The following is a 17,057-nucleotide window of genomic DNA, read 5'->3' as shown; positions in this document are numbered from 1 at the left end:
AGTTCTGGTCTTCACCACATCCTCCGGAAGGGCATTCCAGGCATCCACCACCCTCTCCGTGAAGAAATACTTCCTGACATTGGTTCTGAATCTTCCTCCCTGGAGCTTCAAATCGTGACCCCTGGTTCTGCTGATTTTTTTCCTATGGAAAAGGTTTGTCGTTGTCTTTGGATCATTAACACCTTTCAAGTATCTGAAAGTCTGTATCATATCACCTCTGCTCCTCCTTTCCTCCAGGGTGTACATATTTAGATTCTTCAATCTCTCCTCGTACGTCATCCGATGAAGATCCTCCACCTTCCTGGTCGCCCTTCTCTGTACCGCCTCCATCTTGTCTTTTTGAAGATACGGTCTCCAGAACTAAACACAGTACTCCAGGTGAGGCCTCACCAAGGACCTGTACAAGGGAATAATCACTTCCCTTTTCTTACTCGATATTCCTCTCTCTATGCAGCCCAGCATTCTTCTGGCTTTAGCTATCGCCTTGTCACATTGTTTCGCCGACTTCAGATCATTAGACACTATCACCCCAAGGTCCCTCTCCTGCTCCGTGCACATCAGTCTTTCCCCCCCCATCGAATACAGTTCATTCGGATTTCCACTCCCCATATGCATGACTTTGCATATGGGGAGTGGAAACACAGCCACTTAGGACTCTGCCTTTGATGCAGCCTCCTGTCCACCAGGGGGCCTCAGTGAGCTTCAACTCCAGCATTGCCATAGCTTCTCCTCACTGCTCGCACCACTCCCAAGCTCCAGACCCATTTAGCCCGGCATTACCAAAACCACTTTGCCATTTCATAGAATCACTCTTGGCTCCTTGACCTGGCCTCTGTCTCTGTTTCTAAGTCTTGTGGCCTCTGGGCCTTCTATTGCCCTGTTCCTAACTCTGTGGCCTACTCAGGCCATCTTCGTCTTGTGGTCTCCAGGCTTTCTATTCTTTGCTCTGTGGCCTACTCAGGCCTTACCATGTCCAGTGGCCTTTGGGTGAAATGAATCCGTTATAGTTGTGGGTGGATCCCTGGGCCGCTGCCCCCAGGAGGATATCCCGAGAGGGACCACTGGCTAGGCTTGAGGATGGAGACAGACACACATTAGTTCTTTTATTAAACAGGTTTTTGAAACCACCAGAGGTGGCAGTAGTGAGCTGATATGCCCGGCAGGGCTGTAGTCCCTCAGGTAGTGGAACAGCGATCCCAGGATGGCTGAGCTGGTTCCAGGGTAGGCTCTGAGAGAGCGATGGTAACTCACAATAGTTTGTAGTAGCGATAGCTTCCAGGCAGAGTGTCCAAGAACATGGGCCCTCAAGGAGCGAGTACCGGTTCCTATCTGTAATCTGAAAGTAAAGAAAAGAGCGAGGCCCCCGAGGAGCGGGTACCTCTGATAAGTCCGAGGAGGCAGAGTAGCTTGGGTAGCGAACCCCTTTCGTAAGGAGTTCCAGTATGATACCTTTGCTAACTCAGTTAGCTAGTGAAAATAGAGACTTTTAAATATTGGAAGCGGTTGACGTCATCTCAGGGGGACGCCCCTGAGGTTCGCACCCTTGCTGGTACTTCAATCAGAGCGCGCGTGCGCCCTAGGTCTTCAGGCAACATGGCGGATCTGCAGTGCCGAGCCGGTCCAGGGATGGTAGAGGGAGACTGCATGGAGACGCCACGACAGCCAACTGTCCATCAGACCCGGAGGGAGTCGCCACAGAAGTAAAGAGGGCGGAGTGAGGGCGTCGAGCAGCGATGGATGCAACAGTACCCCCCTTCAAAGGGCGAACTCCTCTTCGGATACCAGGCTTAGGTTTAGAAGGATGCGCGAGGTGGAACTGATGAAGCATCTCTTTGTCCAAGATATTGGACTGAGGTTCCCAAGAAATTAAATCGGGACCGAAACCTTCCCAAATCAGAAGGTATTCAAAAGTCTTGCCTCTGTTTCGAACATCCAGAATCTCTTTGATCTTAATGTCTAAATCGTCTTCTGCATTGATGACAGGTAGATCTTGAGACTTGGAAGAATATTGCAGAGTGTTATTGATGATATCAGCAGCAATGGATGGAGCTGCTGTGAACGTCACTGAGGGTTTCAGTGGAAGTGGTGATGTTGGCGTACATTCAAAACCCACTTCTAAAGATGACTCTCCAGTAGATGTAGCTGGATGAGAGATGGTGGCATCACCAGCGGAAACAGACTGGCTGGTTGCCAGAGATATCTTCTTTGGATCTATTATGTGCTGTGGTTCATCAGGCATATCTTCTGAATGAAACGAGCGTGACAGCGCGTCTGCTCTGATGTTTCAATCTCCAGGTTGATACTTAAGCAAAAATCAAAACAGTTGAAGAATAAAGACCACCTGGCCTGTCTGTAATTCAAACGTTGTGCATGGCAGAGATACTCAAGGTCCGATCCGTGAAGACGGTTATAGTTGAACACCTTTGAGCCAAAGTGAACATATAGGTGCTATGAATATCAGCAGCCAAGAGTTGAACTGCCGTGGACGTCACTGAGATCTTCAGGAGAAGTGGCGATGTAAAGGAATGTCCAAAGCCCATTTCAATTTGTGATGCAATAATGGATCTTCTAATTTGACGAGAGGACTCCTCAGGTCTTCCACTAGACATCTGAGAATAAGGTTGCCTCCTGCCCCTGAGTCCATCAGGGCAGGGGTGTGAACCAAAGCCGGTTCGCAGATCACGGAGACTGGAAGAGAGAGCAGGAGGAGAGAACGCAGTATGGCCCAAGAACAGTCTTCCCGCGGGACTTAGGCCCGTCCGTATCCAGACGAATGGAGCATGTAGAGACATCATGGCCAGGCTGACCACAGCACATGCACAGGCCGCGTTTCTTCCGAAAACGTCTCTCCTTGGAGGACAAGTGTCCATGACCAAGTTGCATCGGTTCATCTTTATAAGCAGCAGAAGTTAGTGGAACCATCCAAGGTGCAGTAGTAGAACTGGCCTGTTTCAACCCAGGAAACACCTTAGGCTGGAGCTCCTTCACCTTGTCTCGGAGCCGGTAATCAATCCGAGTAGCCAAGGCTATTAATTCGTCAAGCGAGTCAGGAGTCAGAGTAGCTTGGGGGGAGTAGTCCAAATGTAGCGAGACACATTCCCATACCAACCCCTTGCTAACTCAGTTTGATAATGCAAATAGAGACCTTTAAATATTGGAAGCGGATGACGTCCTCTCAGGGGGACGCCCCTGAGGTTCGCGCCCTTGTTGGTACTTCAATCAGAGCGCGCGCCTAGGTCATCAGGCAACATGGCGGATCTGCAGCGTCGAGCTGGTCTGAGGATGCCGGAGGGAGATGGCATGGAGACGCCGTGGCAGCCAATCATCCATCAGACCCGGAGGGAGTCGCCACAGAGGTAAAGAGGGCGGAGTGAGGGCGTCAAGCAGCGACAGTCACAACATTGGGCATTATGCTTAGCGGCCTTCTCTTATGCTGCCTTTGGGTCTTAGTATTCCTTGTTCAGCTTTGTCTTGTCCAGTTCTTGTCCTAGTCCATTATCTTGTCCGGACCCAATCTATGTCTTTACCTTGTCCTAGTCTTGTCCTGGGCTTGCTCCAAGAACCAGCCTTACTCCAGTCCAACTCCACCTTTTTCCAGACCAGCCCAGCCTTGCTCTTGCCTATCCAACCTTGCTTCAGACCAACCCGGCCTGTTCCAGCCTCTAGCCTTGTACCAGCCCAGCCCAGCTTGTCCTAGGATTCCAGCCTTGTACCAGTCCATCCCAGCCTGCTCCAAGCTTCCAGTATGCACAGCCACCAAAGCCAAGTCCTGCAGGTCCCTATAACCCTGTCGTAAATTCACACCTTTATATCCTATTACTGTCTAGGCAATCTCTCAAAGACTGACAGGAAATTCAGAGAAGCAGATTTGCCTGTTTACTCAGTAGTCTACTCTTTAAGATGGGGACCAGGTTGCTTGTTAAATAAACACTTTGCTGCAACCCTCAGCTTATGATTCCCCACATGTTACAGCTAATTCAGCCCCGTTTAACAATGGAAAAAGTAAGTTTGCTTACTGTAAACAGTGTTTTCCACCAATAGTAGTGTGAATTAACTATACTAAATGTCCTTCCACCTCCCTGGAGATTCGACGACCTAACTAGATTTAGCTCTAAAATATGAGGCAACATCTGAATGGGAATTCCTACCCAAGCTCAGTAGGGCAAAATGTTGTACTAGTTATGAGAGAGAGGTCCTTTAGGTGCTGCCAGATGATAACATCCACAAGTTAAGACTAGTTCATACTGCTATCTACAGAAAACACCATTTACTGTATGCAAACTTGCTTTCTTGTCTATCTAGCTCTTCTACCATTCTAATCCTGCTAGATATGCCATCTCCTTTTGACACAGTTAATCACGCCCTCTTGTAAGACACCATCTCTTCCATGGGAATATAAGGAAGTTGTCCTTGAATTAATCACATCTTAACTAATCTTTTGTTCTCCATTCTTGAAGATAGCTCCTATTCTGATTTTTTTTACTTTTTCAATTGGAGTCCTGCAAGGTTCCATTTTGGGTCATTTTCTCTTTTCTATTTGTCTTCTCTTTTTATCTTGGCTGGATTGTAAATTCTACAGAATGGGACTATGTCTTATGTGTATGTATGCATTGCATATGTCTAGTAATAGAAAAAAAAAGATAATAATAACACCAAATAAATAATCTTAATCATTCTAATTCACAAACTATATGAAGCACAACTCTTATGGTATAATATTTAGCAGCCACATAGAAATAGTATGTAGAAAGCGATGTAGTGGCCTCAGAATTTGCAACCTTCAGAAGGCCTTGCTCTGAGTCATAATTTATGACTATGTATCAATAACCACGTTATAATGACATCAATTCCATGTTCTCTAGATTCCATTTAAAGTTTATGACAGGCAGTGTTTCAGATGACGTGTAGATGATGGAGCTACAGATAGTATTAATATAAAAAGTGGAAAACGGGAGTTTATAACCAACATTACTAGCATATGCACAGATTTCAAGCAACACTGAAGCAAGCAGTATTTCATTAAAGTAAAACATGCACAAAAATTCTAGTAGTCCTAGTAAATGGAACCTTCATAAGGGAGCAGGTTATTAGGACCAAAACATTGGACTTTTGGAGCATGTTTTTACAATTAAATACTGTTTGTTTTGGAATGCCTACTCTTTCAGCAAATGTTTGTTAAATGAAGCAGAGATATACCATACTTACTTTGCTTCCAGGCATGATCTGCTGCTTGTGGGGCTGTCAGCATGGCAAAGGGATGCAGTGAAAGATTGAAAGGATGTTTCCGATTAACCTTAGAAGAAAACACATTTTAGCTGCTTCTTTAAGAAGTCAGGCTGCACCATGAAACCAAGTGTGTATCTGTGGCGATTCTGGCTTAGGATTTTCATGCTTCACAAATTCAAACATCAGTATAGCAGTGGAACTACAAGAAGACCAGTATTATGTGTATGTCTATCCCATATGCCAGTTCTCTCCCTGAATTTAGGTTCAGTACAATGTTGGAGGATGTGCACCCCCCCCCCCCCCCAAAAAAAATACATTGCAGATATGTGCCATACCAATGAACACAGAAACTTCCTCATTTTACAGTCTCAGTTTATATTTTGAGTCTCAAGCTCAGTGGAACAGCCTGTGCAGCAGCAGTGGAACCCTGATCCTTCATTCTCAACAGTCTAGACATTTCACCTCCCCCTTCATTTAGCTGACCCTTTTGTGCACCAGTGAAATTCAATATAAATAAGCAAAAATAAACAGTGGCTATTGACTAGGACTACCCCAAAAACACTACATTTAAGGATGTACGAAATCTTTTCAGCTTTATATTAAAAGTGGACAGTATGAAGCAGAGATTTACAATATCTTTCTCAGGAGAGGATGCTCTTGGACATCAGCAATAGAGAAATCTCTTCTTCTCCTTTAGACCAGTCTGACCTGAGGATTAGTCAGCAGGTTCTGCCCTGCTGATCTAAGGCATGATGAGACATAGCGCATCGAATGGTTTGCGTAATTAACAAGATCATTATGACATGTGATTTAAACTATGAGACATCAAACCTTGAATTATTATTTACAAGTTGTAGCTGAATAGTACGAGACATAGGAAGATAAAATAACTCGCTTAAGGTCATATAAAGAGTGTCAGTGTTAGAGCCAGAATTCACACACATGGAGTTCTGACTAGCCTCTCGAGTCTCAGTGCTATGTTTCAATGCCTGGAACTTACTTGGAGAGAAAAACTCATTAACCAAGCACAAAAACTATCAAATAGAATTGATTTGAATGCAAACATTCCAGTAAATAAGGTGAATCTGGCTCCTCATATAAACTGTATGTACTAAAAAAATAACAGTAAAATATAATACCTGTACAAGTTCAATATATAAGAAATTAGCATGAAGCAAAACACAAGCATCTTAGAGATAATTCACAGCTACAATTCCGTGTTCAAGGCTTTAGTGTGAGATATTATGGGTAAGAAAAAAGAGCATATTAGAAATGTAAGTCGGGTAGTTTTAGAGGATATCACACTATTCTATTTCATTTGAGACTAGAAATTTGGGGGTCATACTTGATTTAAATTTGTCTCTCAAAGCCCAAATAAAAATGTTGCTAGGGTGGCATTTATTAAATTAAATTAAAGTTACTGAGATATCTAAAATTTGTTATTGCAGTAGATGATTTTAGAATAGAATTGCAGGCCTTAGTTGTTAGTCATTTGGACTATTGTAATAAGCTGTATGTGGGTCTTCCAAAGAATCTGATGCGTGTTCTTCAGCTGGTGCAAAATGCATTCATAAGGCTGCATATAACAGTGCAGATACAAGAGTTCCACTCACTTATATAGTGGAGAGTACAATTTAAGATGCCAATGCAATATTGTGGCCAATGCAATAGTGCAGGGGTCGGGAACCATTTTGGCTGAGAGAGCCATGAACGCCACATATTTTAAAATGTAATTCCGTGAGAGCCATACTAACTACAACCCCCACCCTCCTGACCCCCCAAGACCTGCCAAATTAATTTACTACAACCCCCCACCCTCCTGACCCCCCCCCCCCCCCAAGACCTGCCAAAAGTCCCTGGTGGTCCAGCAGGGGTCCAGGGCTCACAGACAAATCTTTAATAAAAAAGTAAAAATCTAACAAAACCCCCCACCCTCCTGACGCCCCCCAAGACCTCCAAAATTAATTTACTACAACCCCCCACCCTCCTGACCCCCCCAAGACCTGCCAAAAGTCCCTTGTGGTCCAGTGGGGGTCCAAGAGCGGTCTGGGAGCAATCTCCTGGACTTGGGCTGTCGGCTGCCAGTAGTCAAAATGGCGCCGACTGCCCTTTGCCCTCACTATGTCACTAGGGTCGACCAATGGCGGCGGTAGCCCCTGTGACATAGTAAGGGCAAAGGGCCGTCGACGCCATTTTGGGTTGTAGTAAATTAATTTTGGAGGTCTTGGGGGGGCGTCAGGAGGGTGGGGGGTTTTGTTAGATTTTTACTTTTTTATTAAAGATTTGTCTGCGAGCCAGATGCAGCCATCAAAAAAGAGCCACATCTGGCTCGCAAGCCATAGGTTCCTGGCCCCTGCAATAGTGTGTGCTCAGGCTATCACACAGCTTAACCAGCGATGGGACACGTGTTTTGGACATGTTAGACTAACACCCTATGCAATAATGGGACTAGTGCGTCCAAACTCACGTGTAGCTAATAGAGCTCATCACATGTAAATGCCATGTAGATGAGGCCATTAGCTATTACCCCCGATACAAAAAATTGCTGTGCGCCCAATGTGAACTTTTTAATATGGCAAATTTAATTCCAGCCCCGGAGCTGGCGTTAAATCTTGCCTTGCATCAAGGGCTCACTAAAAAACAAATAAGCCTGCTTTCTGTGGTTTCTTCTACTTTTAGTATCATCGTGATACTAAATAGGAGGAACCACAGAAAGCAGCAACATGAAAAAAAAAGTCTTGACAGTGGCAAGCTTAGGAAAACAGATGCTCAATTTCCAGCAATGACATCACCCAGCTAGGAAGCCACCTCCATTTGCTCCCTTGAACCCAAAAAAAATTTATAGTCTTAACGGAACATTTTCACAAAAATTAATTTCGAACTCAGGAATAGTAAGTGGATATATGGACAATTTTGTTTTTCGAATACAGGAAGACAAGGCAACTTGACCGAAGTGGACGGGGACATAAAAGGTGAGTCCCACGCCTGAAGAAAAAATGGCGCCGGAGATGACCACTAGTACTGAGGGTCTCTGTGTCTACCGCAATAACAAACCAACTAAAAAAAACTACAGACTTTGGTAGACCAACTAAGGGGGTTATTTTCTAAAGCTTTATCGCGTGCGTTAGGGCCCTAACGCACGCGATAAGGCCATATTGCATGCGAAAAGGGCCTTTTCGCATGTCATATAATGCAAATTAGGGGGAGAGGAGGATTCGGGGAGGGGAGGGGGCAGAGTCAGCGGTGGCTTTGCCGCCGTCGATAATGTTACTAACATTATCATCGGCAGTAGCACACCGAATAGCGCCACCTTTCATGGTGGCGCTATTCGGTGCGAAAGCCAGCAGCCAGTGCACTGCCGTGGTGCTGCAGGCTTTCGCTGGCCCTCCCTGTTCTCGCAGGATTCATCATTCTGCGAAGATTCTGCGAAGAATGATGAATCCAGGCCTTAAAGAGAAAATTGAAGCATACGGCACATCAATTTCAGAAGTAAATGAAAAAATTACTGTGCATGAGATACACATGGAAGAAACTGATACAGCAGTGGAATCGTTAAAAAGCTCAAAACAAAAATCCGCTGGAAAAAGTTGACCATTTGGAAGACAGAAGTAGGAGAAATACTTTTCAAATAATTGGCGTTTCAGAAAAACTACAACCAGATGGAATCAGGAATGCAGAATTTTTGTGAGGTGTGGCTAAAGGGAGCGCTGGGTGTATGTACGTTGAATAGAAAGATGCTAATCGAGAGAGTGGATAGAGTAGGCCCTAAGGGTCAACCAATAGATAAACCCAGGTAGATCATTATGCACTATCTTAATTATATAGACAAAGAAAAAAATCTTAACTGCATTTCGGAAGTCAAAAGAACTCATGTACAGCAATGTGAAAATTTTAAGTTTTCCAGACTTCTTGGCCAATATACTTGCCTCTAGAAAAGTACTAACAACATATTTTTCTCAACTTTATCAAAGGGGAGTTAAGTTCTCATTACAATTCCCAACAAAACTGAATCTTTCATGAAGGAACATCAAGGATTCTCAAGACTGGGAAAGATGCTCAACAGTATTTGGAGCAATTTCCTGGCTGAACTGCTTGTATATTAGCTGGGTTTCATGGAAGAATATCCTGGAAGAGTTCATTTGTTATGTGCTTGGACTTTGTCAGAGGTTAATTACCAATCACTAGATGTCATTGTTGTGAGTTCCGGTTTATTTCTGACAAGGAACTAAGTTTTCGCTAAGGTTTAAGTATGTACATTAGTTCCAGTTACAACATTTTCAATTTAATGCCCTTCTTCGGTTTCGGGAGACCCTGAGTTCAGAGTGGGAGACTTGTTGGAGCACCAGAATGATTTCAGTGAGATGCATGCGTCTGAGGTGCCAGCCGAGCCCGTCTAAACAGGGAGCTGAAAACTATAGCAACGGACAAAAGAAAAAAACTTTTCTTGTCTTTGTTATTTTTCTTATTTTCTTTGAATGGGTTTGGAAATGTGAGTGTGAGCGATTTATTCTGTTTAAAACAAGAGTATCAGAAATATAGAAGAGGTTTCTAGAGGGTCTGACTTTGTTTTAGTTTGCATTGGTACATATTTTTGCAGACTGAATGGGGGTCGGAGGACCTGTGCTGGGAGAGTCATATGAGCTCTATTTGAGTTTACTAATATCATTTTAATGTTGCATATATTATAATGTTGTTAATTTGACTTAGTTCTTTAAATGTTGATTGCCTGTACTCGCCAATTAAAAGGAAAAAAGTCTTAGCAGGATTTAAGAAACACAAAACTGACAAAAACCAGCGGGAGCACTGAGAGGAGAGGATCACCATGCTGGTGGCTGAAAGGAATCAGTAAGTTTTTTGCTTGGGAACTTTTCTTTAAAAGTATTGGGGCGAAGTTAACTATTGGGGAATATTGTTTAGTGTATTTGTGTGTTTGTGCTTTTAATAGTCAGTAAGGCAGCGAATAAACAAAAGTTAGACTGTTAGTATTTTTAAATAGTCAGTCACAGTCAGTACTCCCAGTAACATTAAGGGAAGTACAATTTAAAATTCTCCACCGGAGAATGTGTTTTAGGAGTAAAATGAAACTTTGGGATTTGGACATTTGTTTGAAATGTCAGCATGTAACAAGAGACTCGTGCCAAATGCCTACCGAATGCATCCAGTTGCAACTTGCAACCCTTTTGGCGACAGGTACATGATGTGTTAAATTATCTTGTTGCATCTCCTATTGTCTGGTCTGGGAAAATGTCTTATTTCTATTTATTCGATGATTGCGCAGGCTTACCGAAAGGTAACACTAGAGTGTTAAGTATTGCTTTAACCATTGCTAAAAAATTCATTTTGTCCTGCTGGAATAGCGAAAAAGTACCAAATGCAAATGATTGGAACAAGAAATGTTAAATTCTGCCAAAATGGAGAAAATGAAACAATTCATTATTTGGGGGTCACAGGTTTTTATTGAAACAGAAAAGTTATTTACAAACATTGCTACAACTCCATGATGAAAGCCAATGATGTCTTTGATCTCTGGAACATAAGTTATAAAGGATGGATGTGATGGATGAATGGGAATGTAAAGTATTAGTGTGGTGTTTAGAGTATCATACAGATTACAAAACGTCTGTGAAGCAATTCCTGTTCTGTTAAGAACAATTTTGTAATGATTACTTGAATATACTACTCATTTGTTATTTTCTAAGCAAATGCTTCAATGAAGAAAACTTTGAAAGAATAAAAGGAAAACGGATGCTCAGTTTACCGGCATCCATTTTCCTAATCCATGGCTGTGTGCGGGGTTAGGAAAATGGCTGCTTGTAAATTGAGCGTCCGTTTTCCTAACCCGTGGCTGTGCATACAGCAACATCTCCTGGGTGCCTGATGCCAAGGGCACGCTACGGATGCACAATTGATCCCTAGCAGGTCTTTTTTAGTGTGGCACCTCATTACCATACTGCATCAAGTGCCCAGGTAACGTGGCTATGCGTGCATTAAAAAAATGGGCACTCAGTATGGACGCACATATTTACGTGCAGGTTATTGCGTCAGCCCCACAGATTGTTGTAGTTATTCACAAACTGCTTTATGTGGATAATACTTGTAATTTGGCACATTTGGTTATTAAGCAAACTGTAAGTAGAGTTTTAAGATCGTCAAGTCATAATGTATTAATTGTTCCTGATATGTCAGTTTTTGCAATTCCGCTTGAAGGAGGGCCCTGCGTGTGGCCTCACTCCCGTTTCCACCTGTGCCTTGTATGGGAGCGGGAAGCAAGGACTGTTAAAGAGATGGTTACGCTAAGTACATTATTGGTTCAGATACCACCTCTCTACCATTGAGAATAATTAGTACTGTTCAGGCCGATTCTTATGTGTGCATTAGAAGTGAAAAGAAGCCAATTTCAGCTTTTCATCTACCTTCCTACCAGTGCTTCAACTATATAGAACAGAATCCATTGTCATTTGTGTGCCTGCTCGTTCATGGACAACAGAACCAAAGAGTAAGCCCTCTTTCTAAACCATTCTATAGCCAGCAGATCTTGATGCCTTTCGATCCTGGTTCATGACTGGCGACTGATTCCACGGTCCTTCAGCAGAGAATCTTGTGCAGACATTCACTTCATCGCAAGCCCCAAGCTGCATGATCATGTACCACTTGTTTGTTCAAATGCATCACAAATCTGGACCTGAGTCAGCTGGACGTCAGCAACCCCTGGACTTATTCCCCTTCAGGAAGTGCTAAGGTCTATAGCTGTGCCCTTAAGTTCTCCAGTGCCATTGGTCACCCAGGAGCCAATTTGTTTTTAGTCCTGCAATCCAGCTTGGCCATCTATTATGGACCCATACAGCACCAGCTGCAGGAAAATGCAATAATGATTCTTTTCAAAATCAAACATTGTTATTGCCTGAGAGGTTGAGGACAATAATCCTAAATTTATCCTCATTCCTGCAACAATGAAGTGAGCACCCGAAGAATTGGATCAGTTTCCTGGATGTTGTAAATTGTTAGCCTACAGCCATGTCTTTGTTCAAGCTTCCACTACGTTCTTCATCCAAGCCTGTAGCCATGTCTTAGTTCAGTCAGTCCAATATGGTTCCTTGTTCCAGTTCCTGAAACAAAGTGTCATTGGATCCTGTGTTTGCCCCCCAAGCCCCTGTTGGTAAGACATTACCTAGATCCCTTCTGAAGCTGAAGAGAAGAGGCTGGAGGGAGGGGCTTTGAGGAGTGGGTACTGTTGTGATTTCGCTTGCAACCCTACCTGTGCCACTGATGCCACTTCAGCCTTGCTGCCACCGTTGCTACTTGCTTCCTGTGTGACCTCTCACCTACCCAATGCCGCTCCTGCTTCCTACGTGGCCTGAAACACCGCCTCTGCTCACAATTTAAAGGGACCGCAGCAGGAAAATCCCCATGTCCCTCCTGATGATGTCATTGCTTTGGGCCTTTAAAAAGCCACTTCCCCTGTTCCAGGCCTTCGCAAGGATGTCCTGTGGTTACTGATCCTTCAAGGTCTCCTATTTCATGTAGTCTTCTATTCCTGGTCTCTTCATTCCTGCGTCCAAGTTTTCAGCCCAAGTCTTCATTCCTGGGTCCAAGTCTTCAGTCCAAGTCTTTGTTCCTGCATCCAAGTCTTCAGTCCAAGTCTTCAGAGTCCTGGCTAAATCTTTGGAGTCTCTTTTGAGTTCCTGAGACTGAGTTTCTAGTCCAAGTTCCTGAGTTTGAGTTCTGAGTTCCTGAGTCCTGACCATGGTCTCCAGAGTTCTTGTTCCAGCTACCTGCCTGTTCCAAGTCTTGAGCCCTCATCTAGTTCCATCCAGCCATGTACCTGTCTCAAGCCTTGTGTCCATCTTCAAGCCATGCTCCAGTCTTCAAACCATGTCCAAGTCTCCAGCATCTTGTCCACATCTCCAGAATCATCTTCGAGTCCTCTGCTTCCGTCTGTCCTCATGCTCAAACTGCTTCCAAGCAGCAGTCTGAAAGGGCTTTCATAATGGCAGAGGGCTACCCCAGAGACCAGCATGGGTTGCTGGTTCTCAGTTCCTGGTGCATGTTGGACGTCTAAGTATTTCTGCTCCAAGTCAAGAGTATTTTCCTAGTTCCTGTTCCAAGTCTTCGAGTGTACCTATTCCAGCCAGCCCATACCTGGATGTGCTCACCTGCCTGCGGCGTAGATCATGGCCAGCCCCTGGGTTGTGCCAGTCGCATCACAGCACAGGGGCTCACATTTTCGAGTGCTTGTCTGCTCATAACATAAGTATAGGCTCCAAAAGATGTGAGCATGGGGTTTCTCTTATGTGGCATCAGTATTGTAGAATGCCCTTACAGATATGCTCAGGAATGACCCGGATCTGAAGGATTATAGAAGAAGATTAAAGGCATTTTATTTTGGTCAGGCATTTCAACAGTAGGGATAAGTGCAGCTCAGCAATTCAGGTGGTTTTATGTAATTTTATAAGATATTAGTTTTAGTTATGTATTTATGTTATATTATTGGTTTTAATTTGTATATGTGATTTATTATGCTGATTTTATATTATGAATGTAAAGCATGTAATTCATCCCAAACAGCATGTTGTAGTGTAGAGTGTCCCTAAACCCCTCTTTAAGCTGTGTGAGACCAGGTATCTAGCTTGGCCCACCTTAAAAGCCAGTGAGAGAGGAGGGGATGACCTTGCTGAGCAGGAATATGGGTGTGAGCCCAGCTAGGAGCAGACAGGCCCCTCATCTCCACAAGAAGGCAGCTCCTGACACAACTCTGTCTTAAAGTGAAGCTGTGACTTTATACTGCTGGACGTAAGAAGATGACATTGCATTATAATAAAGTGGAATCTTTAAGAAAGAAGGCTAGAGTCAGTGTGGTACATGTCTCCAGCCTGAAGTTTGCTTGGCTATTCCACATGGAAGCTGTGGAATATAAACTTGAATGAATGAATACTACTGCCACATAGGTTTTCTACTCTGAGACATGGATATTTCATCACCTGAAAAGTGGTGATCTGATCTTCCACCACAATTTATACCCTACCCTGCCTCCATCTATTTAAGAAAAAAATATTTGTTGTTGTCCTCTCTTGTTTGCCTCTGAACACAGCCTGCTCTTTACTCCTTATCCATCAAGATGTCATCAGAGAGGCATCTTGTGTGGTTTTTGCTGTTTACTAACTTAACTAACCTTACTCTCTCTGTTTTGACTGCTGTTTTAACTGCTCAACAGACAAACACTTGCTCAGCCTCCCCTTCCCAAAGTGATATGGGGTCACATTTACTAAACAGTTTCTCAATTTTATGTCAATAAGAAAACACCATAATTTATATTGCTGTGAACACTAATTCAGCAGCACTCTCAGCTTTAGGTGCAAGGTGAAAAAGTCTGGGCTAGGACAGTGAGGCTACAATTTTAAGTAATGCCATTATCCGCAAAGGGTAAAAATATCCAGGTACAGATCCGATTGGCATCATTAACAGGAAATAATAAATGAAGTGGATAGTTAGTGCCCATGTATAGTCTGGTGCCAGGTTTGGGAGACCTTAAATTTCTTTATGTTACTATTTTAATAAGCTTCTTTTTGAGTTAAAATAATGACATATTTATTTATTTCTTGAATATGGCAATATGAATCATGCATTAGAACTCAGCTCTAACTTCCAGCACATAGGAGGCCTCTTACTTGCCTATAGCCAATCAAAATTGACCTATACTACCTAGCAATAGGCTTCTTCTTAATAGTCATATACTAGTCAACCTGACTGGGGATCATACTTTTACTGTTTTTAAAGCCTAGCACACTACAGAAATGTTAAGTAGTAGTAAGTAATGTAGAATACATAAGAAACATCCTGACACAGAGATACTATATGAAAGTCAAGTAAATATCCTAATATGGTCAAACAGAACCTAAATACACATCCTGCAAATATTTAACTGCTCTAACCAGTATGGAACCAGAATTATTTTGAAGGTCACTTCTGAGTGTGTAATAATCAAAAATTGTTAGAAAGGGTCTAATTGAAGAGCCACCTTTTGTTCGAAAGACAAAGATAAACCCTTGCTTTTTCGTTTATACATTATTCATCCACAGGTTAGTTGTTAATCTATAAAAACTCTTACCTCTGCAGAACTGTTAAAATGTGTAACCTGAGATTTGTTGTTGTAAATTCCCAGAACTTCCTCTACAGGGATACTGTTCTGAAAAATACATAATTCATATTAAACATTTTTTTAAATTGAGATATTGTCATTATCAACAACTGTGTTGTTTTAACCCGGTGTTGCCCAACCCTCTCCAGGAGGCACACCTAACCAGTCTAGTTTTCAGGATATCCATTGGAGACTCAGTATATCCAAATCTATCTCATGCATATTCATTGTGGCAATTCTGAAAACGACTGGCTAGGTGTGACTCCAGGAAAGGATTGAGAAACACTGCTTTAATGCAATACTGTAATCCCCACATGACACTTTTGGTAGTATACCACCAAATATTTACAAAACAATACAAAATTAAGGGGCTTTTAATTGGATTTTAAATGGTTAAGATAACATTTGATTGTGGCATTTTAAGCTGTAGTTTCTTCATAATGTGGCTTGCTGAGAAACAGTGGTTCAGTACCAAGAGTCTAGAAGGAAAGTAGTTCTTCACCGTATGCCAGAACAACAAGTTGTTAAAACTCAGGCCTGGCGCGACCAGGTGTGCATACCGTGCATTTGCACAGAATGGCACACCTGGGGAGGCAGTGGGCTGGCGTCAGCAGGAGAGACCGTGGGCTGCCGGTGTAGCCTAACCAGCTGACGGCTGAAGAAGGAGAGAATACCGGTGACCAAAGGAGAGGCCCGTTTTCCGGGTATGAGCATGCGTGCGTGAGTATGCACAGCTTCCGCTCCCCCCCCCCCCCCCCAAGCAGGAAGATCGGTGGGAGGCCATGGTAGAGCTCATCCTGTCACGGCCCAAAGACAACAGGACAGGAGGCCCATGGGCAGGGCTAGCAGAAACACCAGGCAAACTAGGCCTGGGCCTAGGGTGCTGAGCATTAGGGGGCGCGAGCCATATGGGGCTGCGAGCAGTGGCAAAGAGGAGTGGAGATTTGGTGGGCCACAAGCAGTGCCCAATCTGCTTGCAGCCCAGAAAACCACACACTCGGTAGGATTTGGGGCTGCAACTGTGGGAAGGCAATGAGTCCGTGAGGGAGGGGGGGTGGTAGCGGTGGCTTGACCAAAGGGAGGCGGGCACAAGTCAGAAGGTGCCTAGGGCGCCTAATCCCCTTGCACTGGCCCTGCCCACGGGACCGTGGTAGGGCTCATCCCACCACAGCTCAATGATAACAGGAGACCATGTGTGTGAGTTTGCATGTATGTGTGAATGAGTGATAGCCTGGGTGTGTCTGAGAGCCTGTTTGTGTGTGCATGTACATATGTCTGTGGGAGATCCTATGTGTGTGTGTCTGTGTGAAAACCTGAGTTTGTGTGACTGAATAAGAGCCTATGTATGTCTGCATGAGAGCTTCTGTGTGTGCCTCTGTGAGAACCTGTGTGCCTGTGAATGTGTCTGTGTGAGAGCTTGTGTGTTTGTGTATGTTTTGTGCCCATGAGAGCCTATGTGTCACATAGGCTCTCAGAGGTATGCACACACACACACATAATGTATCTGTGAGGGTGAGGGAGGGGGTGTATGTTAGAGAGAGGGAGTGTGTGAGAGAATGAATGTGTTATTGTGCATGTGTGTGAGAGAGAAGATAACATTTATGTGGCCCTACCTCCCCCAATCCACAACAATCTCAGGGTGACTGGAAATCAGATCCCAGGTATAGAGAGCAGATTTTTAAATCATTAGTTTTAA

The 17,057-nt window shown here is 43.7% G+C and overlaps 1 protein-coding gene across 6 annotated transcripts in view; it reads right to left on the bottom strand.

Moving 5' to 3' along the window:
* C6H2orf80 (chromosome 6 C2orf80 homolog) overlaps positions 1–17,057 on the bottom strand; it is a 78,046-nt gene that overhangs the window by 14,939 nt on the left and 46,050 nt on the right. For all 6 annotated transcript variants that reach the window (XM_029606377.1, XM_029606375.1, XM_029606372.1 and 3 more), the window contains 2 exons: positions 15,332–15,409; positions 5,206–5,293 (listed from right to left, as the gene is read on the bottom strand). In XM_029606377.1, coding sequence (XP_029462237.1) covers positions 5,206–5,293; positions 15,332–15,409 — 166 coding nt within the window. The remainder of the gene's footprint in view (positions 1–5,205; positions 5,294–15,331; positions 15,410–17,057) is intronic.

The sequence above is a fragment of the Rhinatrema bivittatum genome, chromosome 6 (assembly GCF_901001135.1).
Source record: "Rhinatrema bivittatum chromosome 6, aRhiBiv1.1, whole genome shotgun sequence".
Taxonomy (NCBI): domain Eukaryota; kingdom Metazoa; phylum Chordata; class Amphibia; order Gymnophiona; family Rhinatrematidae; genus Rhinatrema; species Rhinatrema bivittatum.
Note: the sequence above shows the minus strand (reverse complement) of the source record. Positions and strands in the feature narration are given on the sequence as shown.